Below are 27989 nucleotides of genomic sequence, written 5' to 3'. Positions count from 1 at the left end.
ACCTTATATAATTAGAGTTAAAATTTATACTAAAAGATAAACATAATACAATGTACATGCTCCGTGTTGAAGGCTGTACATTGACCTATAATGGTTTAATTTTTTTTAAATTGTTATTTGGATGGAGAGTTGTCATTGGCACTCACACCACATCTTTCTATATCTATATATTACCTGGACTTTAGCCCCTTTGTATTTGATGACACCTGGTACTGTTGTCAAAGTTGTAAATTCATAAGCAGCTACCTCAGAATACACACCAGCCAAGTTACTTAACAGTGTTGATTTACCAACTGACGGAAAACCTGGAATACAAATATTTTTTTTCATTTAAATCAGTAATTTTAATTTCAACTCAGTCCTGTGCTTGAAAGTATGACCATTTATTATGTTTATGTATCTATAACAGGCATATATAAAATTACTTATACTTCTAAGTTTTGAGTGTTATGGGTTATCTGCATTGTCTCCTCAGTGCTTCTTCATGCAAAGATATGTCCTACTTATAAAATGATAAAAGACTATTTGTTTTAAATATCAATGTTGAAAGATTGATACTCTACAATAAATTATATTTGAATTTTTCATTATTTATTCTTTTTATAACATTGACTTTCATGACTTTGGTCTTTTTCAGTTTTTGATTAAAAGAAGGTATAAAAATACAATGAACAAAATCTGTTTCTGAGCTTTCCTAATTTGTTTTGATCCAATGCTGTGGACAATGTTTTCATAACACCCATCATCTCATTCTGTTTTTATTCAACCTGAAAAACACCTCATTTCATTCTAACCAAAATTGTATACAAAATATTCCACATTCTCAGACGTACACACAACAAAGTTATTCCCTTTTATCATGTCTAACTTGAAGCAATAAATTTAAATGAATTTCATACCCACGAAACCAATTCTTGCATCACCAGTTTTTGCCACATCAAAACCATCGCCCGTACCACCTCCCCCACCTTTTGGTTCAATAAGTTCACGTCTTAATTTAGCGAGGCGAGCTTTCAGTAACCCAAGATGACCCATTGTTGCTTTGTTTTTCTGGGTTCTTGCCATCTACAATAAAAAAAATAATTATAAATATTATCTGCAATGTTTCCAGAAAGTAATCATCATGTTCATAAGAAAAAGACTGAATTTTAAATACCCGGGTAGTTGAAATTTTTCGGAATTGACTAGAATATAGCCTATAGATGTCATTAAATCTGTTCCCTTTCTCAGTTTTACATTACTTTTAAATTGAAATGATATAATTTGTTGTTGATTTATTTTTATTTAGAAAACAATTCCTTTCAGTTCATTTCATATGGTGATGGTTGCGTTAAGAATAGCTGATTTCTTTATTTTATTTTGTTTTTATCATATTTAACATGTTTAATATGAATTAAATATGTTCTGCATAAAATAAGTTTTTCGCTACACTTGTTTTCATTTAACCATGGGTTGGGCATTTATATTCGATTATTTCATCCTGAGTGTTATCTACAGCTGCCATGAATTATTTCTATTCTTATGAGACAAATTTGGTAATTTTGTTAACCATGCATGAAAGCCCTATATCATGTATATGATACTGTTTTGGCTGTTCTGTTTTACCCAATTTTGATAACAGTAATATTAAAGAATGTATTATAGATGACTATGTGGTATAGGCTTTGCTCATTGTTGAAGGCTGTACAGTGACCTATAGTTTTTAATGTCTGTGTCATTTTGGTCTTTTGTGGATAGTTGTCTCATTGGCAATCATACCACATCTTCTTTTTTACATATGTATATATATATATACATAATTACAATGATTATTCTTTTTTAATTGTATTTTTCACTTATATATTTTCTTCCAATGTCATTTTATTCGTTCTGAGTCCTACAAGATGCTTTAATATTACATTTGATTTTTTGTTTATGGAAATATACTTGTGACGTCACCTTGTTTCGTTGACATGCCATGACAAGAACATCATTTCGTGGAATTTTTGTTTCATGAAATTTTACCATGAAATTGAAATGGACTGATAATTTTATTTTACTGTAGAATAGAGATAAATATATTGTATCTAGATCTTGGGCCACGTAAACTGGGGGTTTTGGCGTCGAAAATTGAGAATATCTGGTAGTATAAATAAGCTGGTCTTAACGAGCAAAAGAAGTTTTAGTATATTACTGTGTTTGCGCTAAAGGTAGACATATTGTGATTATACTGGTTGAAGATAATCATAATAGGTCGTCATATAATTTAGAATGTAAGAATTATTTATCTGAGATGAGATGAGACGGTAGGTGGCGCTGCTATCAGTTTGTTTTGAAATTTTACTCTCACAAAAAATAGTGTTTTTGGATGATTCCAGAGCTCAAAAAGGACGGAAAATTGTTGGATTTACCTATTATTCACAACTAGAGACACGTTCAATTTTTGTATGGATTGATTTTTGTTCTGAGACCAGTATTTGCGTTCCGTTCCACATTTGATCTAGCGGGGACCCTTGACGACGGAAAAACAACATTTTTATCCTAATCTAGGAATTCCATCATTATTTTTTGGACATATTTGTGAATTTTGTGTGATTTTATTATAAGAATCAGATGGTATGAAAATCAAATAGACTTCAAGTTAGTTTTAACGATAAATCAGTGGAAAACTCCACTTGGACGATTTGTTTATATTGGTGACGTCATCAATTTATGTGCTCCTTTAATATGGCTGCCAAAAGATAAAATGTTGAGAAGAAGTAATCGAAATAGGAAAACTAAGAATAGTCCAGAATCTACTAAACAGGTAATAAACACCCATAAAAACACAAATCAATGTAAAATATCCCTGTCCAATTCTTTTAATACTACATGTACATCAGACAGTGAAGAAGAAAAGTCGTATGCAATTTGCATCGGATGTGGTGAGGAAGAAAGTAAAGGCAAACGAAACTGGATTGAATGTGATAGGTGCCAGACTTGGTGGCATCTTAAATGTGCTGGAATAAATGAAAAAGACTCAATTAAATTTACCAAATATGACATTAGATTTACATGTGCCTTCTGTGTGATCAAAAATCAAAGAGTGATTAAAAGAGCAAAAAACATTATAGAAAATTCACTTGGTACAATATCTGAAAACAATAACAGTTTATGCAACAATTTATCACTTTCTGCATTGAATAGTCAAGACAGTATTTGTGAAAAAAAGGTGGACAAAAGTACAACAGGTTCAGATGAAAACATAGTTATTATTGATAAAATTGAAAGTCCAAAAGACTTCTCAGATAGTAGAGAAATAAGAAAGGAAATATCAAAATACCCTAATCTTGATAAAAAAGTAAATTTTGCTTATAGTCTTTCTAAAGGAGGGATTGCTCTACATTTTAAGGAAGAACACAAAGTAGTACAGGAAAATATCAATCACATTATACCAAATAATATCTTTGGTGGAAAAACAAACAATCACATACCAGAATCTCATGCCAGAAATAGAGAAACAGTTGGATACATAAGAAACATACCCTTAAATTGTGATATATCTTCAATCAGACAGAAAATAAAAGATTTAACACAAGTTAAAATTGTTAAATTACAACAACTGAGATACTGGGACACAAAAAAGTGTATGCCTATAATTAAAATACAAGTTAATGTGCCAGAAGATTTAGAGACACTTATTAAATTTGGACACTTTAATCTAGCTCATGGGAAAAAAGATTCATTCGTGGAAAGAAGAAGAATCAACAAAGTCACCAGGTGTTTTAATTGTCATCGCTTTGGTCATAGTTCTAATAAGTGTACTTTTCAAAATAGATGCATCAATTGTGGACAAGAAGAATGTTCAAATCATAATAACTGTTCCAGCAAAACATTCTGTGCAAATTGTAAAGGAGACCATAAAGCTTCATCGTCTAAATGCCCAGTGTATTTACAGATTGCCAACAAGACAAAATTTCGCTCAGCTATATAAATATTACAACATGAAATTATTATTTATAAATGCTCAATCTTTTCGGACTGCTTTTGGGATTCATGATGTAATTGAAAAATATAATATAGATATTCTGTGTTTGAATGAAACATTTGAATCTGCTTCAACACCGGTAACTTACAAAGACTGGAAAGTATATTCCACCCCTCGAAAAGGCCAAGCCAGAGGTGGTTCAGCAATTTTAATTAAACCAAATCTAAATTTTGTTTGCAAGAGGAAATCAGAATATGAACTTGATACAATTGAAATGGTCTGTTTGGAAATTCAAGACAGATCTAATAAAATCTTTAATTTGTGGGTGCCGTATGTACCTCCAGAAAAAGCTATTCTAATGAAAAGTTTATGTGATGCTGTTAAATTATCAAAATTAAAAAACTTGATTTTGCTTGGTGATTTCAATGCAAAGAGCCTTGAATGGAATAATGTCAAAGATAATAGTCATGGGCTAATACTAGAAGAATGCATGACAGAAAATTATTTAATTTGTGTAAATGATGGACAATATACAAGAAGAAACAGTCAAAGTGTAATTGACCTAGCAATTATTTCAGAAAACATATATAATGAAGTTAAAGATTGTATAACATTGGCACATGAATCAGTTAAATCTGACCATATTGCTGTATATTTAGATGTAAAATCGGAGGAAAAGATTGAGGACAATCAAACAACAGAAGAAATCTGGAATTTAAAGAAAATTGATTGGAATAAATGGAAAAATACAACAAAGCAAATTTTTTCAACATTTGAATATGTCAATCGTGAAAAAACAGACGACTTATATAAACGGTTTGAAATTGAATTTGAAAAATGTATGGAAGATACAATACCTAAGATTGCTAAAAGAAAACTGATCTCCCATAGACATCCAGTTTGGTGGAATGAGGAAGTAAAGGACTTTAAAAGAAAACTTAATCAAGCCCAAAGACGATTTAAGTCTAGAAGTACACCGGAAAATTTTCAAATTTTGAAAAATGCTGAATCAGAGTTTCAAGAGATTACAGAAAAGGCCCAAGAAGAATGGGGGGAACATTTAGGTGCAAAATTAACAAATGCTCGTACAGCCAAAGACAGATGGAATGCCTTCAAAAAAATGACAAAGAAAACAACAAATAATATTGTTTTACCCTTTATAGATTGTGATGGAAAGGTGCTGTTCAATGAACAATTGAAATGTGAAGAACTTGAGAAAACATTCTTTAAAGGTAACCATCTGAAAACAAGCAGCTTTGATCAAACCCATTATGAAGAGATCATGGAGAAGTATAAGAACATCAGTAAAGAAATGTTTGACCAGGAAATGGAAGATAAAGAATACAATGAACCAATAGATCCAGATGAACTAATAGGTGCCATTCAACGTTTAAAAAATGACACAGCACCTGGACCCGATCAAATTTTTTCAGAATTATTAATGAAGGCGGATGAAAGCTTATACAGTGTGTTGTCATACGTGTTTAACAAATCTTGGGAAGAAGGAAAACTTCCAAAACCTTGGAAACTAGCAAATGTAAAATTTATAAGGAAAATGGGAAAGTCAACATATAATAACCCTTCTTCATATCGTCCAATTAGTCTCACAAGTATACTGGGTAAAGTTATGGAAAGAGTAGTAACATCTAGACTAGAAGGTTATATAAAGACCAATTCCATATTGGATCCAGAACAAGAAGGGTTTCGTCACTATCGCTCTACTGAAAATGCCTTGTTAAGTTTAACTCGAAACATCTTTAATGCCTTTAATAACAACGAATTTATATTAGCAGTCTTTATTGATCTTGAAAAAGCATACAACAGTGTTTGGAGGGAAGGACTTCTCACAAAACTTTATGATAATGGTGTTAAAGGTAACATCTGGAATTGGATCAACAATTTTTTAAAGGAAAGACAAGCAAGGTGTGTGATTAACAACCATAAAGGAAGCTGGTTTGAAACCAAAATAGGTCTCCCACAAGGATCAGTTATAGCTCCACTTCTTTTTAATATCTTTATCAAAGACATTTTTGCTAACCTATCATGTAAAAAGTGTAAATTTGCTGATGATGGTACTGTATGGATAAATGGAAAGAACTTGAATGACATGGAGAAACTGGTACAAAAGGATCTTAACATAATCCAGGATTGGACCAAAAAATGGAGAATTAATTTGAGTATTGAAAAAACAGAATATTGTATATTTTCAAGGAATGGTCTAATAAAGAAAATGAATTTACAACTAGAAGGTAAATTGCTTAAATATAACTGTAATCCAAAAATATTAGGAGTCACGTTAGATGAAAAACTATCATTTCTCAAACACATCGAAAATGTGGAACAAAAGGCACATAAAGCAATTAGCCTACTTAGAATGATCAAAGGAGTTGCAAAAATCTCTACAAAAATTCTACTTCAAATTTACCAAAGTATTGTCCTTTCCACCTTAGAATATGCAAGTAGTGTTTGGCAGACCTGTGAAACCAATATAACAGACAAACTGAACAAAATTCAACGAAAGGGCTTAGCTATTTGCCTTAATGTTACCCCAACATCAAGTGTAGAGACTTTGGAAGTAGCTTCTGGAATCCTACCAATACATCTGCGTAGAGAAGAAATTGCAACTCGTACACTTGCAAAAATCAACTCATATGATATCTCCATTCCAATAAAACAAATCCTGGATGATTGGAAAACAATTGACATCCCTGAAAAGTATGTATCTCCAGTGGGAAAAATGATTCTTCAGGCAGAAGACATGAAGGTATGTACAGGTGTTGATGTAAATGGTATAGAAGCAGAATTTCAGTTTAATGGGTTACAAAGATATAAATCTCCTCCAGATTATTGGAAAAACCTTGGAAATTCCAAATCAAGATCAACAGACCAAAAAAATGTTGGAAAACACATAATAATGGAAAAACTAAGTCATCTTCCAGCAAATTCATGTATAGCATTTACTGATGGGTCCTGTTTTGGTAGTCCTGGCCCTGTAGGAGCAGGTGCTGTCATTTTTCCATCAAATAATCAACCACAAATTGAAATTAGTAAAGCTGTATCCAAGAAAGGATCAATACTACTCGGAGAACTGATCGCCATTAAACTTGTTGTTGACCACTTTTTAATATCAGAAAACAGACAAAACACAGACTCAATTACACTTTTTTCAGATTGTCAGACCTCCATTGGAATTTTAACTTTAAACTGGAATTCAGAAAATTACATCAAAGTCATAAGAGAAATTAAGAAAAACATGAAAGTATTAAAGATGAATGGAATTCCATTAAATTTTGAATGGACACCTGGTCATGCTGATATCCAAGGAAATGACATTGCTGATTCACTGGCCAAAAAAGGAGCTAAAGAAGCTGAAAAAATTGAAGAACCATCAGAAGTTACCAGGCAGGATATAAAACGTGCAGCAAGAGAAAGTGTTTTAAGAAAATGGCAGAACCAATGGGAATCAAGTCAACGTGGCAGAAATTATTATAACTATCATCAAAAAGTTTGTCAAAAAATACCAAAAGATTTACCATCCAAATTGTCGTTTTCAATTATTACTAGTTTGAGAACAGGTTATTGTGATCTAAATGATTACAAATCCAAAATCATACCATCAACAGACAAAAATTGTTCCTGTGGAGAGCCAGAAACTGTAGAACACTACCTTTTACATTGTTCTAACTATGAGGAGGCTAGAGAGAGGATGAGAACATCTATTTACTTCATAACAGGAAATATACATATGGATTTAGACACCTTACTAGGAATCGATGAAGAAGACATTAATAGAGACAATCGAAATGAGATATTGTGCCATCTGGAAAATTATTTAACGGAGTCTGGTAGATTCAAAAACACTATACAGTAAAAAACACTATAATTCTAAATCAAAATTAAGTCAAATTTTTTAAGCAGCAGCCACCATTTCAATTAATTACATGAGTGAACATTACATTTGTGAAGAAACTACAAAAGAGGAAACGTACACAAGTGTTTACAGTGTCATTTGGGACACTTACTAAAGACTAAAGACTCCTAACGAGCGTAGTCTATCAACACAGGACATATATTTCACTAGCATATTCAAAAGCTAATCCATCAGAGTGGTAGCAGAAAGTTTTCAAGAACATTGGACTTTTCATTCTGTGTGAGGTTAATATTTCACCATGCCCTAGTCCAAATAATTATGACGTTTGGCGGCTATTTTTATTTTTTTTCTGGGACGCCTTCCTACAACGCGTCCCAGAAAAAAACTAAAATAGCCTTGCCAGACGTCATAATTATTTGGACTAACCATGCCCATGGTATCAAAATGAATGAAAAAGGGGTACTCCAAAAGTTTTACAAAGCTAAAAAAATCAAATTACCTCAGCCTCAATTTCTGATATTCTTTCCAATATACCCATTATGAAGTTTACAGTAGAGTCTCAATGTATAAAAGTGTTAAAAATGAGAAAAATGTGTTGAAGAAACTGAGGGAAATGTGTTGTAATTTTTGGTTCGTTCGGAATGGTTGTCGATGGAAAAGTCCAAAGATTTCCAAATGAAGTAAATGACCCGGAAGCAGTCTGTGAGACGACTTTCATCGAGAAAAAAATTTGGGAGACAAATTAACGTGTGCATTTCAAATCAGAGGTGCTTTTGCAAGAAGGCATATTATTTATTCTCTCCTTTTATTCCACCAATAATTGCATTTAATGGTGAAATTTTGCAAAATTTGACCTTATAAATGAAAATTAGGTCAATCTTGCTCTGCGCATGCAAGTATCCGGGCGATTTCCAACATTTTCCGATGTTGTACTGCAACCGTTCAAAAGTGGACTATGTATCATCTGTTTCAGCATGTATTAGGGCGACATTATAGTTAACCAGACCATATTTAGATATACTTTAGTTTCCTATTATATAACATTTTCGTTGTGTATTGTCTTTCGTGTAAATCTTCTCAAACGGGGCTCTGCCCTGCTGAAGGTAAGCCATCAATCAAAAATCGACAAAGATGAAAACAATGCACTTATACTCTTGTTCTCACTCGCTGTGTAAAGTCAATCTTTTTTGAAATCTTGATTTGTTGTAATGACATGAGTCTTACATCATTTTAATTGTTCCGTTTCCATGTATTTCAGGGACTGAGAAATGTCTAAAATTGTTTACAAATTTAATTACTAAATTAGTATAAAATTGTGTTAGCATGGTAAGTGAAATATAATATTTGGTTACAGAAAACCCTGCTACTGTTTTCAAATTATGTCTTTCCAAGAAACACTGGAGTATAGTTTTATCAGTAGTAAGTAACAATTTACATGGCTAATCTATCATGTCTTTTAAAGGCTATTTAACTTAGTTATAAAATTGAGAGCACAATAGCTATTTAGTTGCTGTAACAGAGTAAACAGCTTTAGTGATGTCATAGTAGAGTGTTAGCCTCGAGTGAGGGATGTCGTGAGTTCGAACTTCGGCCGGGTCAAATCAAACACTTTAAAATTGGTATTTGCTGCTTCTTGCTAAGGACACTGCATTTACTGTAAGAATAAGAGTAGAAACTGGTGGAAATAATGTGTTAAGTGACATGTCTTCCTTCAGAGCTAAATATAAGGCTCAGTGTGTCGGTCTAGTACAAAGCAGGGTAAACCTTCCTGAATAAGCCTATTATCATGCCGTCGGTCGTTAAGCAGCCATGGATCGATCATCCCTTTGGGATTCTGTGTAGTAAGCAATTTTTTAATATGGCAAAAGTGTAAATGTGTTGATGTATCAGGATAGTTTGCAAGCCTCACAAACCTTAATCCTTATTACAAATATAAATGTAATAGCATTGAGAATGGAAACAGGGAATGTGTGGGAGACAACAACTCATCAAAAGAGGGAAAAAACATTCCATTCACATTTGGTCTTCAACACAGACAAATGAGACAGAGTAAAAATCCCAAACCTGGTTGGGAGCATAAGTTAATTTTTCACTTTTTACTTATGTACCTCAGCACAAAGCCAGTCTTCACGCTGAGAGTAAAATTGCTCTCGGGCCTGTAAAAATCACATCTACAGGCCAACAGAATCTAACTTCAAATTTTTCAAAATTGAGCTCGGGGCCTGTAGTTTTTAAAGTTCATCGTGAAGACTGCAAACCTGTGTGGCTTACGTTAATATCACCATTACATACATGTACACTTAACCAAAAATTGAAGAATTTCATAGTTTGCTGGTCATGCTGGTGTGTAGTTTGTCACAATTATTTCCAATTGTATTTTGATGAATTTGATTATAATGAAACCAGTATCAGTTATTCATGTGCTTATTTTTTGGTTGTCTATGTTGTGTTTTTTCATGTTTTGCCATGGTGCCATCAATTTAAAGATTAAAAGTTGTATTTTGGCCAAAAAGATAGCTATCCACAAAAGTTTTAAATGATGTGGATGTAAGCAATTATAGGCAACTGTCATGACTGTAACACCTATAATAATGAAAAAACACATATATATATATATATATATATAGGGTATAGTCAGCTTTTAAAGGCCTTACTGACAAGCAATCTTGTTTGTTTGCTGTGAGTTTCAATGTCTCTTTGATATCTTTTGTTCCCAAGACATAACCAGTCTTTGAATATGGAATGCTAGACTCCATGTCAAAAATATTATGATGTAAAGCATTTATTAATTGCAAACTTTCATAGTAGGTTGATAGTTTGGTCATGAACAGTCAGAGCTCAGACATAAACAAGTCTATTTCTGTTTTTGACTTAGAAAAGTCCAAACATGTATTTTTTATAAAAATGTGTTTTCAATTTTAGACTTATCTAAGTCACAAAATGACAGACTTGTTTAGGTCTATTCATGTTGATGAAAAAACTTAGCTTGACTTGGTGGCCAAACTACACCACCTATGACAGTAAAAACTTGTCTGAGAGTTCACATGGACTTGATCTATCTATATTTAATTATCTCATTGAACATCCTTACTAAACACAGATGTTTTACCTCATTAAGTGTGGATCCAGGTGGTTGCATTGTAAGGTTAATCAACATGATCCCCGATTTTTTAGACTCTCATTCATATTTTTCTTTAGAAGACAAGGCATTGGCTATCAATGTTGTCATTATTTGATTTAGATGCATGACCTTTTTATAAGTATGCGTGGGTCTTGAAGTTAACCAATTTTGGTAACTAATCGACTTGTAGGAGTCGATATTTGCAACTTTTTGATTCTGGTCAATTATTTCTTGCTTAACAATATTTGACTTATTTAAGTCGTATTTTGTCTTGCATTAAAGGGAGACAACTCCTAAAACTTACAAATTTAGACCTCTATAAGTCAAAAGCAGATTCAGACTTATTTATGTCTGAGCTCTGACTGATGAAGGGCTTATCAGTTGACTTCATTATTTTATTGATTCTCTGGTGTAACATTAGACATTTTCTGTAAGATTTTTTTTTTTGTGGAGAGATATTTGACTGTGTAAATGTTTATTATTTCAGAATGGAAAAAGAATTTAATTCTGATGACAGTGGCAGGAATACTCCAAGAGAGGTTGTTCTGACAAGGTCTGATACACCTGGACCTACACCAGCATATATCTACAGTAGGGTAAGTTGTTAGAGGAATAACTGAGGTCTTAACTGTGGTATTGTTTCACCATTTGTAAGAGAACAAATTCAGAAGAGTTGAAGTACAGATGTTCCCCATGATATGATCTTTTTAATTTTAATTTCAAGTTAAAGTTTTGACCCCAATTTCATGGTCCACTGAACATAGAAAACATAGTGCAAAGTTCAGGTTAAAGTTTTGGTTAAAGTTAAGTCATATGAAACGAGTGACTGGTGAAAAATAATTTTATTCCAATTCTTGAAGCAATGCATACAAACATCATAAACTAAGTCTTCTGTTCACAATTTTATAATTATTTTCGCATAAATTTCGTATAATAGTCAATTTTTTTTCAATCTGTAAGTGTTGTGAAAATATGGCAGGTAATTAAAGTCTGTGTTTTGAAGCCGAAGTTTAACGATTGTCACCTGTTTGTCAACGATCAACAAAAAATCAACATGGATATTGAACACATGTTTTACATGTACAATCAGATAATAGTTTATTTTAAGGACATCCATGCATATTGCGATACCTAATTAAAGTTTTGACCCCAATTTCATGGTCCACTGAACATAGAAAATGATAGTGTGAGTGGAGCATCTGTATACTATGGACACATTCTTGAAAAACAATTGATACATTGTGATTGATTGTATCTTACAGGACCAGTTGTATGAGTTTGCTAACAGTAAAACAGCAAAGAAAAGACCAGTTTGTTTGTCTACAGATTATGATAAGTATGCAATCATTACTTGTAAAGTTTAGGGCTATTCCATTTATGTGGAAGACCCAAAGAGCCTCCAACATGAATTTAAAATGGAATAGCCCCATAGTTATATTTTCAAGATTAAATTTATCAACACTCATTGTAATATCTTGAACAAACATTGCCTTGCCATGAACATAATAAAAAGCATTGATGATCTTTTAAAACAAGAGCATGAAGAGGAAGAATGAAAAAAACGCAAAATCTTGTAAAAAATATTATAATATCTAGTTTGATTTTCTAGTCATAATTTGTATGAGTAAACCATTATAGATTAAAGTACAGCCTTCAACAATAAGCCTTAAATCACACCAAACAGCAAGCTACAATTGACCTAAAAAGAAGATTGATCAATATGAAAAGTTATTTTTTCAGCTAAAAAATTTGTAAAGCAATAGTCATATTTATTATTAAAACTGGGGATTTTACATCTGTCTGTCCGTCAGTCAGTCCGTCTGTCAGTCCCATGAATATTTTCGTCGCATTTTTCTCCAGAACTATAATGCCAGGATTTCTTAAATTTGGTTTCTGGGTTTATATAAGTCAGCTATACCATGTGATGTGTTTTCAGATTCATCACTTGACAACTTCCTGTTTACCGAACACTTACATATTTTTACACTATTAACATTATCCACTTGCGGCAGAGGTATTATCAGTGAGCAGTAGCTCACAGTTACACTTGTTTTGAATACAATAGTAATAAGTTAGAATCGCTCACTTTTACTACCCAGTACTGATTTATGTCTTACTATGTATATCAAATCTTTCAGAAAATACAACAAAAGTCCTTACAATTACAAAATGAAGTCTTAGACCTAATTGCATTTTTGTTATGTTTTCAGCACCGAGGGTTTATGGGATCCAGAGAAATGGTTTAGATCTTTCGATAGTGGTGTTGGTGACAGATTGTCTCCTCTAAACATAGGAGAGAAAGAAAAGAAAGCAGAATATTTAAACAAAAGAAGACCATCAGGTTAGCAAGATTTTTTTTACATTTTGGACGGAGAGAAAGTTTTTGTAAAAAAGTTGTTTTTGTTATATGTAAAAAGTAGATGGTCTATTTGAATAAATTAGAAACATCATCAAATTCCTGCTTTCTGCTAAACTATATAACCTTATGGTTGACACAAATATCAGTTTAATGTCACGAAAATGAGGCGGAAATGAGTTATGCACTGTTAGCTGTTCCGTTGAAAGATTTAATATAAAAACTTTGATTTCACAACTTATAACTTTAATGATATCCAGTCATATTGTTTGCTTTTCTACAAATGTTTATAAAAAGAATACATGACCAGAAATTGAGCCCTCATTATGTATTTCATTCTTATTTATATCAGATCCGAAAGAGAGACTCAAAGAAGAAAAAGATGGTATAGTTTTGAGTCCCCAGAGGAGGAGTTTTGGGACAGGATGTCATGTGACAGCTCCTGTGATGACAAGACAAGTTAGTTGTCCTGCAGATTATAAGGACGACAACAGGTACTTTATCATATATATCTAGACATAATCAATGTAGGATCTGTATTCTCTTGGTGGGTTTCTTGTTAAAACAATCTAAGCACAGGGGTTCAAATTGGCGGTGTATCTGTTTTGTGTCTATGAAAAATTGTACATTCAAAAATAACTGACGATCTTTTAGGTATTTTAGTTCAAAAGTCCTGGACCTTCCTTTCCTACAGTAAATTTTAAAACCTGCAAGCAGTTGTATTATTTTATTCCTAAATGTGAGTACACAAATAAATATTTTTTGGATGACTTAATAGATAATTAGTAAAGATATGTATATTTTACCAAAAGTTTTTTATTAACTTACAAAATTTTCATAGAAATAGAGGTGGTAGATATGTCAATATCTCAATTGTCAATTTAAGGATTAAATGTGAAATATGTAAACAATAACATGTCTATTTTACAGAAATGTCAGACGTATTGGTAGTGGTAGAATTCAAATAGACCGAGATAGAGGAGAAAGGGAACGTGAACCTCAGCATGCTCAGAGAGAGCGTGAACCTCAGAGAGAACGTGACTATAGGGCAATCCGTGACAGATTTGATGACGGAAGAGATAGGAGATATGATAACAGGGGAGACAATCGAGGCTACAGAAGGGAGTATGATGACAGGGTAAAGTTTGTTTTTACATGCAAAAGTAAATGAGGGTCGAAAGATACCAGAGGGACAGTCAAACTCATAAATCCAAATTAATATTGCTATACTTTCACTGAAGTGTGAAAAAAGTATTTAATTTACCCAATTTGGCTTGTACATAGTTCTATTTTGAATATGATCAAAATGTCATAACTTGATTTGATTGGACATTTAATCTTTTGATTGGCTTTAAAACATAATATATATATATAATTTTCATAATTTATAATGTTTTTTATTTTCTTTTTTCAGAGGGACTTCAGTCGGCATTTCAGCAGAGACAATGGTTAGTATGATGGGAGAAATTTATTGTTTATTTTGTTGTCTATTTTTAAATTAAATATAAAAATTGGTAGTGTAATTATAAGTCTTATTTTCTTAGTAGATGAATATTTATAAATTGTTTAGCAATATTCAATTTCATTACTTACATGTAATCAGAATTTCATGAGTGAATACTATTCATCCTACATATTAATTTTTAATGATTATCTTTTTGAATTGTTGAAATCTTATTTCATACATGTCATGTGGCAGAATTAGAAAAACAAAGTTGGTAGCCATATTAATTTTGATTTTAGAAGAAAAAATTTCGTATTTTGTGTTAAGGTTTTAGTCTGTCTTTTCAGTTAGAAACAATGACTTGAAATTCACCTTGTCCAAATCTTGTAACAAAAATTAATCTGGGTGTTTTGTGTCAATTGTAGGTCGTAACAGACACGATTCTTACCGTCACCGTGAAGAAGAGGAACCAGAATGGTTCTCAGAGGGGCCCACCAGTCAAAATGATCGCATAGAACTTCATGGATTTGAAGGCCCCAGAGAGGTCAAAGAGGAACATGTGAAGGGCAAGGACGATGAAGAAGACGATAACAACATGGATACTGGATTTGATGAGGAATATCATGAAGAGGCTCAACAGGATGAATCAAACAGTAAGGAAACTTCATTTCAGATATCAATTCAAACAAATTTTGAGGGGGCATTTATTGTTACCTTGTCAGTCAGTAGACTGTATGGGTGTCCTTATGAAAGTATGTCTTAAAATTGGTTTCTGTTCTCTGCCTCATTCAACTACTATGAAACTTATACACTATGCTTGCTACCACAAAAGTCAGAAAATTAACCAATTTGATTGGCTTCATTTTAATGTTCTTGAGTTTTGTCCCTTTTAAACATTATATGCAAACAGGCATCATCTGTGTATTTTGAACACCTTAATTGTATTATAAAAGCACATTTTTTATGCTGTTTCATTTTACAGAAAGTTCAGAAGTAAAAGTAGCTGATGTGAAGGAAAGAAATGGTAGTCTGGAGACCAATGAGTCAAGTTCACCTGAGGAATCAAATAACTCAGGCAGTCTGCATGTCCCATCGCCCCAGGCCACAAACTTGTTTGACTTTAATGAGTTCTTCAAGATAGAAAACCTTCCAGGCTTAAATGTATGTATTTTGGTATCAACATTTAAAATTGTATTTCTGATTCGTTAATATGATCTTTTTTAGCTCACCTGGCCCGAAGGGCCAAGTGAGCTTTTCTCATCACTTTGCGTCCGGCGTCCGTCGTCGTCGTCCGTCGTCGTCGTCGTCGTCCTGCGTCCGGCGTTAACTTTTACAAAAATCTTCTCCTCTGAAACTACTGGGCCAAATTAAACCAAACTTGGCCACAATCATCATTGGGGTATCTAGTTTAAAAATTGTGTCCGGTGACCCGGTCAACCAACCAAGATGGCCGCAATGGCTAAAAATAGAACATAGGGGTAAAATGCAGTTTTTGGCTTATAACTCAAAAACCAAAGCATTTAGAGCAATTCTGACATGGGGTAAAATTGTTTATCAGGTCAAGATCTATCTGCCCTGAAAATTTCAGATGAATCGAACAACCTGTTGTTGGGTTGCTACCCCTAAATTGGTAATTTTAAGGAAATTTTGCTGTTTTTGGTTATTATCTTGAAAAATATTATAGATAGAGATAAACTGTAAACAGCAATAATGTTCAGCAAAATAAGATTTACAAATAAGTCAGCATTACCGAAATGGTCAAATGACCCCTTTAGGAGTTATTGCCCTTTATAGTCAATTTTTAACCATTTTTCGTAAATCTTAGTGATCTTTTACAAAAATTTTCTCCTCTGAAACTACTGCGCCATATTAAACCAAACTTGGCCACAATCATCATTGGGGTATCTAGTTTAAAAATTGTGTCCGGTGACCCGGTCAACTTACCAAGATGGCCGCCATGGCTAAAAATAGAACATAGGGGTAAAATGCAGTTTTTGGCTTATAACTCAAAAACCAAAGCATTTAGAGCAATTCTGACATGGGGTAAAATTGTTTATCAGGTCAAGATTTATCTGCCCTGAAAATTTCAGATGAATCGAACAACCTGTTGTTGGGTTGCTACCCCTAAATTGGTAATTTTTAGGAAATTTTGCTGTTTTTGGTTATTATCTTGAAAAATATTATAGATAGAGATAAACTGTAAACAGCAATAATGTTCAGCAAAATAAGATTTACAAATAAGTCAACATTACCGAAATGGTCAAATGACCCCTTTATGAGTTATTGCCCTTTATAGTCAATTTTTAACCATTTTTCGTAAATCTTAGTTATCTTTTACAAAAATCTTCTCCTCTGAAACTACTGCGCCATATTAAACCAAACTTGGCCACAATCATCATTGGGGTATCTAGTTTAAAAATTGTGTCCGTTGACCTGGTCAACCTACCAAGATGGCTGCCATGGCTAAAAATAGAACATGGGATAAAATGCAGTTTTTGGCTTATAACTCAAAAACAAAAGCATTAAGAGCAAAACTGGCATGGGTTAAATTGTTTATCAGGTCAAGATCTATCTGCCCTGAAAATTTCAGACGAATCGATAGTCAATTTTTAACAATTTTCATAAAATTTGTAAATTTTTACTAACACTTTAAACTGAAACTACTGGGCCAATCATTATAGATGGGGATATATGTACGCAGCAAGAATGTTCAGTAAAGTTAGATCTACAAACATATCACCATCACCAAAACACAATTTTGTCACGAATCCATCTGTGTCCTTTGTTGAATATTCACATATACAAATGTACCAAGGTGAGCGACACAGGCTCTTTAGAGCCTCTAGTTTAACATGCCATGCCAAACAAACAAACAAAAAACCATTAAGAGTCAAACAACAGCACAAAAACACAACTGACAAACAAAGACCCGGTGATATTGTGGGCTCCATAAGGGTAAAAAGGAAACTGCTTCTCATGTAGCACCTGTTATGTTGCTAATGTAAGTGCAAATTCAGTTTAATTAGGTGGGTCACGATGAAAATATTAGCTATACCTTGTATCTTATCCAGCAAAAGTGATATTTGAGAAGAAATAAAAGCTGGCATCACTACACTATTGCTATTCATGTTTAATATGAGGCAGGCATAACCTGTAAATGGGGACGAAGTCTGTATGCATTATTTTTTGTAACTTTAATATTTGTTAAAAAATAAAACGGAAATACCGTAATTTTTCCGATTTTGGTTCTGTTAGGGATTTTAGTTGTGACGTTATTTAAATTATGACGTCATATGCAATGTAAACAAAGAAACGCTTTCATCAGGTAACGTTTTTTCATATCAAAGAATTATTTAAAAAAATGAAAATTGGTATTGCGTTCCCTCCTTTTTATACTAGACTGATAAATATATATTTTACTCAAAGATTCATAACGAGACCGGAAAAAGGAAGTATATTGTAGATTTCTGCGCCGGTCCGGGATTTCAAAACATGACATAAAAAAAAGTTAACGATTTTGAGTTCATTAGTACAATGAAAAATTCGGGAAATTTTCCCCATTTTTTTATTTTTATTCTTTTACCGTAATTGGGGACTCCGTCCCCATATAAACTGCTTTTTCTCTAGATATCAAATTGTTTTTTACATTTGAGCATAATTTATTTTGATTGTTGTATGACAATTGGACTTATTGACTTTTTAGGAAGGTGGTAGTCCCACTGCTGAAGTACAGACTGGATTCCAGAGTCGATTCAGTCGCTGGTTCTCCTCCCATCATGGAGGAGGCAGTATGGGTAACAGCCGGGAGAATAGTCGTAGATCATCAATCAATGAAGACTTTGGATATCTCAATGGTCAGTTAATTTTTAGACACATATTGATTTTTGTAGTAGCTGTTAAAGAAAAAAAAATATTTTGAAAGTTGAGAAAAATTCAAATGATCTTTATTTTTTTATTTTCAAAACTTGTTATTGGTACACTGTTGGTTTGTGGAAAGAAATTCACTGTATTACTGTGTATTTATGCAAATTTTATGTTTTAATCAATAATTCATTGAAAAATTCTTTATGGGTTGGTCTTGATTTTTTTTTTAGATTTCCAAAATTTTGGAATGAGTCAATCTGTAAACTGAAGATTTAGGGATCAGTTTGGAGTGATACATTTGTAATGTATGAAGCTTTTTAAATGTATTTTCAGAACTACTAAGTGGAACCAAAAGTCCAATTGTTCCATCGCCACCACCTAACACCATTAATTCAATGTACGACAAGTCTGTGTTCATGACACCAGGCAACAGCACGTTCTCTGACAAACCACAGTGTATAAGTATGGACATGTCTGTCTCACAGAAAAACATCATAGCTCCAATGTTGAACAGTATATTCCAGAATTCTGGATCATCACATCATAAGCGTAATGATAGCAGTAAGTAGTTAAAATGCTGAGGTTTACTAGTGCAAAGGACAAGGTACAATAAGCATCCGTTTGGGCCCCCATATTTCGTCATTTTTCCAATTTTGTTTTGGAAATCTAATTATCTTATTGAAATATTCCCCGCGGTTTGAACTTTGTTTAAATGAACCTCAAAACCATTAATCCAGCAACTGGGTGAGGTGAGGGTGTGCTTATTGTACCTTGTCCTTTGTCTTTTCATCCATGAAATTAACCCATGATCATAAAGTTCTAAAGTATTGAATCTATGTTAACAGTAAATATATAAATTACAGCAATTAACAAGAAAAAACTTAAATTGAGTAGTAGTTAGAACAGATCTGTCATATTAGTTAAATTAACATATTTGAAATGGAAACAATAAAACAGCAAACAACTGACATCCTGAGTATGAGTTCTATTTATCAAACAGACAGTCCTGAAATGTTGATTTAAGCATAATTCCAAATGTGTGTTCATAAATCTGTTTTGTTTTGTTTACAGACAGCAGTAATTACAGTGTACAGGATGTAGAGGCTCAGCTGAAGGCTTTATTGTTTGGAAGGAAAGACTCCACTGCCTCTAGTAGTGGTAATAACAGTCCTGCTGTATCCTCTCCTAGAAGTAAGTTTCAATCTTATACAATTTATATTCAGTGGTCTAGTGGTAAAACTCCCAGCTGAAGTTTTATTTATCAAGTCGTAGACATCTAAATATGGGTTATTAGTAGTCAAGTGATCTGAGTCAAATCTGTGTTTTCATTGTTCAGTACATTTATTCATCAAAATTATTTGTCACACATTCTTACATATGTTACAGTATTTCTGTAACAGAACGACATCCTTTTTGGTAAGCACCTCAACAGAGATAAGGCCTAAATTAAAATATTGTTTGTTTGCCCTTTTCCGACACTATGTTTTGAAACAGGGTAGGTAGGTAGGTAAAATATTTTATTTTTTTCCCCAAAAAAATAACTTGGCTCGGTATTTTATTTGTCATGGGTAGGCAGGTAGGTATAATATTTTATTTTTTAGATACAAACTCTGCATAATGTCATTTGTGTCCGGGTTTTTTTGCAAATAAGTTTTCTGGGACTATTAGTTTAAAAAAAAAAATATCACGTAGAATGTGAAGCTAATTCATATGCACAGTACTATTTTGTTTTAAAGTATCAAAATATAGAGCTGTGCCGCATATCTTCAACGTTTATATGCCTGGAACTTTGAAGAGTTTGAACTTGCACTTATATTCTGTACTACGTACCTTGTATGCCTACCTTAAGATTTTCTGTAAAAGATGACTTTGTACTGATAAGATATGTCCGGACAGACATACATAACTAGTAGAAAAAGTCCCTAGAGTGTTAAAAAACATCGTGTGTGCCTTTGTTTCCAATAAAAATGCTACAAGACTTAAACTCTGACAATTGTCACGTATTTTACATCGCATTTATAAATGATCTGTATGGACAACTTGGCTATTTTACTGTCCGATATTCTCCACTTTACAGGGTTTTGTCACTTTTGATTCAAATCAGAAATAAATAATATAGCGGCATCGTTAACATAATCATCCCGATCTGCGGATCACAAAAGGCCATCCCTACAAAGAATACAAACGTGTCCGTTCACAAATTAGTTTGTATACACGTTGATAATTTTGTATCAAGCGAACGTATTTGTAAATGAACCCTGCTCTTTAAGTATAAAGGTACAGAGTAGCGTAGGTCAAATCATGATTTCAGGAAGCATTCACATGCTAAACATCGATTTCAAACAAATGCTTTGAAACTTCAAATGCAAGTGTTCATGTCAAACGCCCAGGTGATACCAAACGGACTGGACCTTATACGTTAAAGATAAAACCCGAGAATTCCGGATAAAATAGTTTTGAGCGGGAAATACAAATATAAGATTTTTGGTAGGAACGAAAAAATAAAATAAAATAAAATCTTGCTGGTAAATACAAATAAAAGATTTTCAGGCGCAACGAATTTATAGGGTCGGTCGGTAAAGGGCAAACAATCAATATTTTAATTTAAGCCTAAGTATGTGTGTTTTGTCCAAACTGTTACAGACCTACATGTTTTCTTATACTTCAAATAAGGAGTTGGGGTGTGCTTAGCATGCACACACATATATTCTTGTTTATTCTTTTTATCACTTTTGATACCTTTTAATTATACATTTGAAAGTTTGTTACAATATTTATTTGTTTACAGATGTACCATACATCAAGACTGTACAGGAACTGGAAGCTGATATGAAGCCAACGACCACACCTGGTGGACATAACTACCCTCAGCAGCCAATTCCCCACCCACTGGCAATGAATCATCACAAGATCGAAAGACAGAACAGAATGACTCCTCCTGGTGCAAGAATGACTCCTCCTGGTGTGAGAATGACTCCTCCTACTGTGATTCACCATCACCAACCACACCAGCAACAACATCAGCAGCATCAGCAGCCCTCGTCTCAACAATCTTCCCGACGATCAAGTGAGGATGAAGGAGATTTGACGGCATTTAATAAATTATTGAGTCTGATGCAAGCTGGGGCAGCGGCAGCTGTAGAATCTCCAAAAATTCCAGTAAGTTTCTGTTACATTGTAATGTCTAAATTTTATTTCATTACAAACAGTAACAAAGATAATCATTATCTACATTGTTTTACTAGAATAGAATTTATAAAAAAAGAAAAAGATATATTCAAATTTAAAAAAGTGCGATTTTACAGGAGAAATGATCTCCACCAAATAAAACTTTTGGTACATACTATAATAATGGCAAAAATGAAACACATTTTACAATTGCTCATTGCTTATTGCCCACAAGACTTATTGCCCACAAGACTTGACTATATATAAGAGGCAAGAAAAAGATAACATTTTTATACCCTTATGAAAACAAAGTTTTACAGGAATCGCCCTGTTCATCATATGTCTTGTTAGCAAACCTGTTTAGACAGATATTAAAACTGTACACTGAACACTACCTGAGGATGTAAAAAAGGGATATAATCTATGTAAAACGTTTTAGGGGAGATAATCACTTTGAAATGTTTAAGGGGAGATAATTGAATTAACTTATTTCATTATTTGCCTGTTTGCTAGTTTATATTGTATAAAGCACTGTTCTCCTCAATACTAATTTTTCTCGGATGGCACTTAATCTGATACTCAACAGGTTGAAGTACTTTTACAATCTCCATTTGTTACAATCCAGATTGTTATTTCAGACTCGACAGGAGACCAGAGTTCCTTCCCCACCACAACAGATGATGCAGGCTAGACCTCAGACTCCAAATAGTCAACAGACTCAAGCTCAAATTGCACAAAATGAGTTCTTACAGGTAAGCTCATATTTTTCTACCATAACAGGCTGTAGACCCTGACCTGGAAATATCAGACTGCCTCTTAAAACATGCATGTTAGAAAAATATCTAAAAGTCAAGGGTGTAACTTTAAACAAGTTCTCAGAGAAAAATAACATGCATGCCTTATTACAGACACTTTCATGAGTTGTCTACTCTTTTTTTCTTAATCTGTAGTAACATGTTTGTTATCACTTAAATATATCATAAGTATTTTATCTTTAGTGGGCACTTGCGAGTTTTTGAAACTTTGCACAATAGCTTAATATATTACCTTGGTAACTTATTTTCTAATTCCATTAATACAGTTTTTATCAACCATGGCAAATCAATGAGACAAGGCCTTTAAGGGAAATCTAAGCTGTTATAACAAGGCTTTGTTATTACAGGCATGTAACTTATTATATGAGAGTAAATGAGACACTTGGTAATTACCTGGAATCTATCCCAGTGCCTCATTACAATCTCTGATCATCATTTATTACATTGAATTAACATACATTGTGATATATGTCTGAGGAAAGGCTTTAAAGAGATGCAGATAAGCTGTGATAAGACCCTTTAGTTATTACAGGGATATTTGTTTTTTGTAATAAGGTGTTCCTCGTATGATTGGTAAACAATGAACTGCTATATCTTTGCAAAGTTTAGTTTACATATAAAAGAAAATTATTATATCAATAGAACTTGTGAAAAATTTCACAAAATAAAAGCTTTATATTGTCCCTTTGAAACATGTAACATACATATGGCAGATTTTACAATAAGAAGGAATTGTTGTTTTTTTGTATCCATCAAAAAAGCAATTGCTGAAACTGTGAAACAGACTGTGTAATGGAGTAATGCATTATGTTATTGAATAAAATGTGTCTTTCTGAGTAAATAAAAATAAAAATTACTCTGTGTTTGTGTTTTTTGTTAGAATTAGAGGGTTTTTAATTTCAAAATATTGGACATGGAATAGACATCATGACCTACTTTACTGACATCCAGCTTATTTGGAGTGGAATTTTGAAGTATTATTTATAAGTGGAGCCTAATAACATGGACTTATATTTTAATAAAAAGTCTTCTTTTGTGTTTCAATCATAACTTTAAGGCAGATTTTTATTGGTAAAGGCTAAAAAAGGTCATTAAATAATATTGTTGCTAACGTCACGTCTTTTCCGTCCATTGTGGTATGTCACGATCGCAATTTTCTTGTTGGTTCTCAGACAGCCCATTGAAGTTATTTTTATCCCGGGTTTTATAAATAATTGAAAATAGCAATCATATTAAATTTGGATGACGTAAGGGGGTCAAAGGACTTGAGGAATCAATATCATTGGCTGTTTTATTTTTTGCGAACGTTACTGCTCGAGGTTTCCGTCCAAATCAGTGTCACGTGAGCAACATATATTTAGATCTGTAACTCTCCTGTATAGGAGTTACGATATCGCCCTTTGCAGAAATAGATTCAGAGTCAGTTCCTTCACATGATGGGGAAGCAAAGAAGGTAAGTTGTATGTAATATCGTTACAAGAGGACCTTAAATATATTCCGTCCATCAAAAAGACGTTCGCAACAAAACGTAATGTCATGATAGTAGATGTTGCTAATGTTACTATTACGAATTGGTTTCTTGTGTATTCATTTGATATAAAGTACACCTGCAAATGACATTCTGTATATTTAGAAATTCTAAACCAGACTGTACAATTTTATTACTCCAGGCATATATTAAACATCACTGTGTGCATACATTTTAACTTTTAAAGATGTTGTTGCTCATGTGACATGTCCCAATGTCGCTAACATTACTAATTTATGTCTCCGTCACGTTAGCAACATGAAAGTAGGAGACAGAACACAATACTGTAAAATCTGCCATATGTTGTCACAGACTCAGTATTTTGATATTTTAGCCCACAATAACGACATGTATGTTATTTTTCTCTAATAATTTATTTAAGTTAGACCCTTGACTGTCTATATTTCTGATCAGATTAAAAATTTAAAATTAGTGTCTCAGATTACACATTTTTTAGCTCACCTGTCCCGATGGGACAAGTGAGCTTATGCCATCACTTGGCGTCCGTCGTCGTCCATCGTCTGTCGTCGTCTGTCGTCGTAAACTATTTCAAGAATCTTCTCCTCTGAAACTAGTGGGCCAAATACTTCCAAACTTTAACTGAATGTTCCTTAGGGTATCTAGTTTGTAAATTATATCCGAAGTTGTGATCTATCAACAAACATGGTCGCCATTGCTAAAAATAGAACATGGGGGTCAAATGCAGTTTTTGGCTTATAACTCAAAAACCAAAGCATTTTGAGCAAATCTAACACGGGATAATATTGTTTATCAGGTCAAGATCTATCTGCCCTGAAATTTTCAGATGAATCAGACAACCCGTTGTTGGGTTGCTGCCCCTGAATTGATGATTTTAAGGAAATTTTGCTGTTTTTGTTTATTTTTTTTGGAATATAATTATAGATAGAAATAAACTGTAAACAGCAATAATGTTCAGCAAAGTAAGATCTTCAATTAAGTCAATTTGACCAAAATTGTCAATTGACCCCTTAAAGAGTTATTGCCCTTTAAAGACTTTTTTCACAATTTGTTCATCATGTTGACTTACTTTAAAAAATCTTCTCCTTTGAAACTGCTGTATCAATTTCAGCCAAACTTAGGCTAAATGAGTTTCAGAGTATCTAGTATAAATTTTATATTTTATTTCCTTGTATGTCAAGAAACATAGCTCCTATGGCTAAAATAGATCATAGGAGAAAATGATTATTTTTTTTGGCTTTTGAAGAAAATAGGACGATCCAAAAAACATTTAAATAAATTGAAAAGCCAAAATAATCAGTGATGAGAGATTTAACCAAAAGAATTAAGGTGAGTGATTCAGGCTCTTGAGAGCCTCTTGTTTTATTAAATTGTGCTGACTTGTATCCAAATATTCAAAAATTATGTTTATATGGAGTTAATTGTGACACATAATCAAACACAAGCTCTTTGTTATTAAGAAGACCTAAATATGTATAAATATATCTTTTCAGGCTTTACTTCGTAACAAGGAGCAACAGAATCTGATACGACAGCAGGCTCTAATGAAGATGAATTACATGACAAAACAATCCACGCCTCTTGCCCAGCCAACACCTCTAGGTCAGCAGACACCAGGTGGCCTACAAACAACCTTGCCCGAATCATTGGCAAATTATATCAAACAGAACCCAACCATCATTACAAAATCAGCCTCCCCAACCCCTCCGCCTCAATCTGTCCTTCAACAGCCACAGGCTCCAACCATGATGAACATCATACAGAACACATCCACACCTAGAGCTCCATCACCGACACCACAACAAGTCATTCCAAACTTCATGCCACAGCCAACATCATCACCTCGTGTACCTTCACCAATCAGTAAGTCATAACGTTTACATAATTATGTGAAAAAGACTGAGGATAATAGATTGAGAACTTATATATATATAAATACAGTTTAAACAGTGGATTACCAATCTGAATAAAATGAGATCTTTTACTTTACTCCTTCAGACTTCCTTGCAGATGTCTAAAATCTGAGGACATCCCTTTTTAGCTCACCTGGCCCGAAGGGCCAAGTGAGCTTTTCTCATCACTTGGCGTCCGTCGTCTGTCGTCGTCGTCCTGCGTCCGGCGTTAACTTTTACAAAAATCTTCTCTGAAACTACTGGGCCAAATTTAACCAAACTTGGCCACAATCATCATTGAGGTATCTAGTTTGAAAATTGTGTCCGGTGACCTTGCCAACCAACCAAGATGGCCGCCATGGCTAAAAATAGAACATAGGGGTAAAATGCAGTTTTTGGCTTATAACTCAAAAACCAAAGCATTTAGAGCAAATCTGACATGGGGTTTAATTGTTTATCAGGTTAAGATCTATCTGCCTTGAAATTTTCAGATGAATCTGACATTCCGTTGTTAGGTTGCTGCCCCTGAATCAGTAATTTTAAGGATATTTTGCTGTTTTTGGTTATTATCTTGAATATTATTATAGATAGAGATAAACTGTAAACAGCAATAATGTACAGTAAAGTAAGAACTAAAAATGAGTCAACATGACCAAAATAGTCAATTGACCCCCTGAGGAGTTATTGCCCTTCATAGTCATTTTTTAACAATTTTCACAAAATTTGTAGATTTTCACTAACATTTTCCACAGAAACTACTGTTATAGATAGAGATAATTGTAAGCAGCAAAAATGTTTAGTAAAGTAAGATCTTCAAACACATCACCATCACCAAAACACAATTTTGTCATGAATTCATTTGTGTACAATGTTTAATATTAACATAGACCAAGGTGAGCGACACAGGCTCTTTAGAGCCTCTAGTTATGTTTGTTATTTTACTGTAAAGAAATTGTAATGTTAAGTGTGCGAGAGTATAGGAAGGGAGTCCTTCAAGGGACTTTCAAAATATCCCTGCAACCAAGAACCTTTTTTAAGATAATTTTGCATAATGCAAACTGAAAAAAGAACCATGACTCACATTCAATAATTGAACTTCACTTCCTACCCTCCTAAATATATGTTAATGGAATAGCCCTGATGAAAATGTTTAAAAAAACTTTATACATTATTTATATACTTTGTGATTTTAGTGTTCAGTCAGCAACCACCAATGCATCTCAATGCGCCATCACCGATCCATCCATCTCAGTTGACAAGTACATCACCAATCAATGTACCAGCAGTTTCTATGTCTGTAAGTACACCATCTCAGTTGACAAGTACATCACCAATAAATGTACCAACAGTTTCTATGTCTGTAAGTACACAAATTATCCAATGTCATGTCTAAGATAACTAGGGGATTGTCAACACTGAGGCTGTAAGTTCAAAATCAGGTGTGCTAGGCTCCAATTTTAATTGACTTAGAATAGTCAGTTTTCCTATTTACGGTTGTGGTTCTCTGTGGGCACCCTGGATTCATCCAACATTAAAAAATGACCTCCTTGAAAAAGCACAGTAGTATCGAAAGTGGTATTGAATAACAATCAATCAAATTCAGAAAAATTGTCAAAGTATTAACAAGTACGTAAATTATCCAGCAATTTCCATGTCTTACTGTGTAGTGTGGGTTATTTTTGCGGGTTTACATGTGTAAAATTTTGCAATTTTCATTGAATATTGTATATGAAATATTTTGGTGGTTTCAAAACTTTTTTCAATACCATTGCATGTGCGCTTTTTAATTGACGGAATATATTTTGGTGATTATGTTTTATCCAAGAAAATAAGCGAAAATTTACACCACTCGAAAATAACCCGCTATACGGTATGTTCAAGCAAACACTCACTTGTCACTTAAAATATATTTTTATACGACCGCAAATTTTGAAAAAATTTTCGTCGTTTATTGCTATCACGTTGGCGTCGTCGTCGTCGTCCGAATACTTTTAGTTTTCGCACT

At 33.3% G+C, this 27989-nt stretch overlaps 2 protein-coding genes across 5 annotated transcripts in view; one reads left to right on the top strand and one right to left on the bottom strand.

The window, feature by feature from the left end:
- The window catches only part of LOC134681430 (developmentally-regulated GTP-binding protein 1-like), a 49513-nt gene extending 41017 nt beyond the window's left edge, over positions 1-8496 (bottom strand). For both annotated transcript variants that reach the window (XM_063541057.1, XM_063541059.1), the window contains exons 1-3: positions 8317-8496; positions 900-1065; positions 175-305 (exon numbers count right to left, since the gene is read on the bottom strand). In XM_063541057.1, the coding sequence (XP_063397127.1) occupies positions 175-305; positions 900-1065; positions 8317-8355 (336 nt within the window). In that variant the 5' untranslated portion in view covers positions 8356-8496. The remainder of the gene's footprint in view (positions 1-174; positions 306-899; positions 1066-8316) is intronic.
- Positions 8492-27989, top strand: part of LOC134681429 (eukaryotic translation initiation factor 4E transporter-like) — a 41699-nt gene continuing 22201 nt past the window's right edge. For 2 of the 3 annotated variants that reach the window (XM_063541056.1, XM_063541054.1), the window contains exons 1-16: positions 8492-8584; positions 11426-11534; positions 12201-12274; positions 13149-13279; positions 13647-13788; positions 14225-14432; positions 14709-14742; positions 15164-15391; positions 15721-15899; positions 18442-18592; positions 18936-19163; positions 19674-19793; positions 21391-21761; positions 22409-22522; positions 25586-25955; positions 27178-27281. In XM_063541056.1, the coding sequence (XP_063397126.1) occupies positions 8502-8584; positions 11426-11534; positions 12201-12274; positions 13149-13279; positions 13647-13788; positions 14225-14432; positions 14709-14742; positions 15164-15391; positions 15721-15899; positions 18442-18592; positions 18936-19163; positions 19674-19793; positions 21391-21761; positions 22409-22522; positions 25586-25955; positions 27178-27281 (2646 nt within the window). In that variant the 5' untranslated portion in view covers positions 8492-8501. Of the gene's footprint in view, positions 8585-8648; positions 8921-11425; positions 11535-12200; positions 12275-13148; positions 13280-13646; positions 13789-14224; positions 14433-14708; positions 14743-15163; positions 15392-15720; positions 15900-18441; positions 18593-18935; positions 19164-19673; positions 19794-21390; positions 21762-22408; positions 22523-25585; positions 25956-27177; positions 27282-27989 lie in introns of those variants that run through there. The other variant, XM_063541055.1, reaches the window with a different exon arrangement.

This window comes from Mytilus trossulus, chromosome 8 (assembly GCF_036588685.1).
Source record: "Mytilus trossulus isolate FHL-02 chromosome 8, PNRI_Mtr1.1.1.hap1, whole genome shotgun sequence".
NCBI classification, from domain to species: Eukaryota; Metazoa; Mollusca; class Bivalvia; order Mytilida; family Mytilidae; genus Mytilus; species Mytilus trossulus.
The sequence above is the reverse complement of the archived record's forward strand: the minus strand, read 5'-3'. Positions and strand labels throughout refer to the sequence as shown.